This window comes from Eimeria mitis, genomic scaffold (assembly GCF_000499745.2).
Source record: "Eimeria mitis Houghton genomic scaffold, Emh_scaff3836, whole genome shotgun sequence".
NCBI lineage: Eukaryota > Apicomplexa > Conoidasida > Eucoccidiorida > Eimeriidae > Eimeria > Eimeria mitis.
The window spans coordinates 1-3,217 of record NW_013572169.1 but is presented as its reverse complement, the minus strand read 5'-3'; the positions used below and the strand labels follow the sequence as shown (position 1 = coordinate 3,217).

The 3,217-nt window shown below is 49.1% G+C and overlaps 1 protein-coding gene across 1 annotated transcript in view; it reads left to right on the top strand.

Annotated features, from left to right (window-relative positions):
• Positions 1-2,491, top strand: part of EMH_0070050 (uncharacterized protein) — a gene marked incomplete at both ends in the record, with an annotated part of 2,999 nt that extends 508 nt beyond the window's left edge. Inside the window, 4 exons of the mRNA XM_013498930.1 lie at positions 394-493; positions 694-1,815; positions 2,071-2,134; positions 2,391-2,491. Coding sequence (XP_013354384.1) covers positions 394-493; positions 694-1,815; positions 2,071-2,134; positions 2,391-2,491 — 1,387 coding nt within the window. The remainder of the gene's footprint in view (positions 1-393; positions 494-693; positions 1,816-2,070; positions 2,135-2,390) is intronic.
• Positions 2,492-3,217: the final 726 nt, after the last annotated feature.

The following is a 3,217-nucleotide window of genomic DNA, read 5'->3' as shown; positions in this document are numbered from 1 at the left end:
CAGTTCAATATGCTGCGGCAGCACACAGCAGACCCGGCGGAGGCCGAGAAAACTCCATTGAGATCCGGTGGCCCCAGAGAATCACAAGAAAGCAATATACAGGTTTCATCTTCTCCTGTATCTGTTCAGGGGCTAGCGGGTGGTGTCAAGGAGAAGCTGAAAACTTTTGAAAGCAAGCAATCGTCTGTCGCCTTCATACCCGTATTTCAACAACAGGCAGACTGCTGCTCCTACTGCTGCTGCTGCTATTGCTTCTGTTCTTGTTTCTTTTGCTCTTGTTTCTGCTGCCGCTGCTGTCACCTCGACCCCCAAACCTCTGTGAAGGTGGTAAGCGAGTTGGCTCTCAGTCTAACCTAGCCGCTTATTTCAGCATTTCGGGCGTCTGCGTTGCAGAGACGGCACCACACAGGCACCGAGCAGCAGAACAATTCTACGCCACAAACATCCGGGTGTTCACTCAACAGGATCAACGGCCTCGATATCTGAAAAAAAGGTAATGCAAATTCTGTTTCAAGCGCATTCTGTATGGACGACCACTGCACACAAACGAAAGCAATGTTTTCCTTTAGCTGCATTCGATCCCCTTAGTTACATCCTTAGTAGGAGTTGTATATATATATATATATATATATATATATATATGTATATATATATATATATATTTGCATGGGTTTATGTTTGGTGTGGTTTCAGTTGAGAGAACTGGAGGGTGTTTTGCGTCATCGTGAGGATTTGATTCGTTCGCTTGAAGGTGCTGTCGCGCAGCGCGAGTCGGATTTATCTTTTGTGCTGAAGGAAAAGTTTCAGTTGTCTAAAGCCATAGTTGCGTCTCGAGTTTCTTCATCCGGTGCTGCTGCAACGAGCAGCAGCAACGGCATCAGCAACCCAGCAACCCCCTCACCCAAGCCAGGAGGAGTTTCCTTCTGCCTCCCCGCTGTGCATGCGGAGAATACGCCTCAAGGTTCTTCTGCTGACTGCAACAGGAAACCCAAAACGGTGTATCTCTGCACTAAAGACTCAAAAACAAATGAGGAGGAAACAGCAAAGCAACGCAGCAACGGCTCGTCAGCGGACGAGGAGGTTACTGGCTCGCAACCGACTGCAGATGTTTCCCTTGAGGGACCTCAGCAGAGTGAAATTCAGCTTTCATCAGCGAATGAAACAACTCAGGAGAAACGTATAACTGCTGCTGGCATGAAGGAGGCCCCCATGCAGCCTGCAGCAAGCGTTGCAGATCTACACACGAGTCAATCCACTGGTGATGGGGTTTCGCGCAGAGTGCGTCACCAGCAGCCACCAACGGCATCTGAAGTGAATCCTGTAGCCAATAAAACAAATGAAACCGAACCAGAGGTATTAGAAACAGGAGTAACCCCTGTAGATGCCACTGCTGAGGACAGTGGGGGCTTGCAAGGCCACAGTGAAACACGGCCAGCTGGGAGTTCCAAGGCTCTGCTCGCAGACGCAGCGGCCTACCTCGGGTCAAATGGCTGGCGACTGAGCAGAAACTGCCGGCTGAAACCTGCGGGAAACGCAGACGGCTCGGCCTCAACGCGTGTTCCTGGCCCCGTCGCCTCCGCCTCCACAGATAGTGAGCCACAGAGCCTCTCAGAGCAACAGAGCAAGGAGAGGAGCTCGGATGATGGGGAAGACGTAGAGGACAGATGCTCGGAAATTCCCGTTTCTGAGGAAAGGGAGAATGGGGTGAAGGAAGAAGAAAACGGAATTTCCGGCATCCAGCCCATAGACGCGGGCGATACGCAGAGTGGGAGCAAGGTGGGTCTCGCGTCTCAGCAGCGGTTAAGGATTAGCCAGGTAGCTGTTTCTCCTTTTGAACCACCAGGCGGCAAGCAGCACTCATGCGGTTCTCTTTTCTGCAAACTCTGTCTATGCATCTGCAGTTCCAGGCGGAGCTCTTTTTCAAAGCTTTGCTGGTACGACCTTTCGGTAGAATATTACTGAACTTCTTTTCCTGCATCTAGAAATACGAGAATAAGAAATTTTTTCTCCTTCTACTCTGAAGGTATACTCTGAAATCTGTCTGGTGGTGAGTTGCAACTTTCTCTGCAGGTGCAAACACAGGCTATGATTGACGCGGAGGCGGAAACTTCTGATGTTTTAGAGATGCAAGACGGTGAGCAGTGAAAGCGCTTATTCAAGTTTCGTTTCACGCAGTGAAAACAATGTTTGATCTCTACCCGGATCGGGCGTTTCGAGATGGGAGGGTTTCGACAATTCATGTTTCTTCTGAAACCCCCAATAACAGGAGCAGAGAAATCGCGGGAATGTCGAGTGTTTCGCGCTGGTTGTCATCTGAAATTCCCAAGTTTGTAGCAAATTCTTTGGAGGTGTTCAGCTGCTCTGGTTTGCTGCTGTTGCTTGAATCGCAGAACTGTCTTCGAAGATTGACATTCTGCAAAGCGCCTTCGAAGAGGTAACTGCAGCGAACAACCATCAACGAACAACCATCACTCCACTCTACTTCCAGTGACTCCGAGACTCTGGAAAAACAGCCAATGTATTCAGTGTGATATATCCTGGCTTTCGTTGCTCAGATTTGCCAGGAACTAGATGCCGTCAGAAAAGAAAACAGAGCGCTCGCGCAGTAAGACCCTGTTTGTATACATGAAATGACGATATCCAGCCCTCACTAGGCAGCAGACAGCACATAGAGCCTTGTTTATTTTGGCTTAATGACCGTTTAGCCGTACTGTGGGTAAGCAGCCTGGCTATGCCAGAGTGACATCCAGGTCAATGCGCTGATTTCCACAATTATGTTCTGTTCACTGTGATAGCTCTTTACTTGAGCAAGGACCTGTTGCTGCACTTCAGCACAGGGCAAGCGCTATTCTCCACAATATTGGCGTCAACTAGTCTTATGTGGTGCTGTTCAGAAGGGCTTTAGCGAATGGTTCACATGCGGCCTGTGGCGATCAAGAGTCCACTGAATCTACGGAATCTTCTGGAAGTGGTACGTGGAGCTCCTGGCAATGTGCTCTTCAGATTATAGTTATGCAAGCAAAACATGTACGCAGCGCTTCATGGGGCAGGAAGCACTGCTACCAATAAAACAAAAGTGTTTTGGGACATGTGTATGGAGAAATTAGATGGTGTGACTGTGTGCATGTTTCAGCAGTTAACGGCAAGGTATGCAAATCAAACCGGCTTTCCGAGGCAAACTCCCCCTCTAACCAGACGTCCGAAGTAAGTTTGTGTT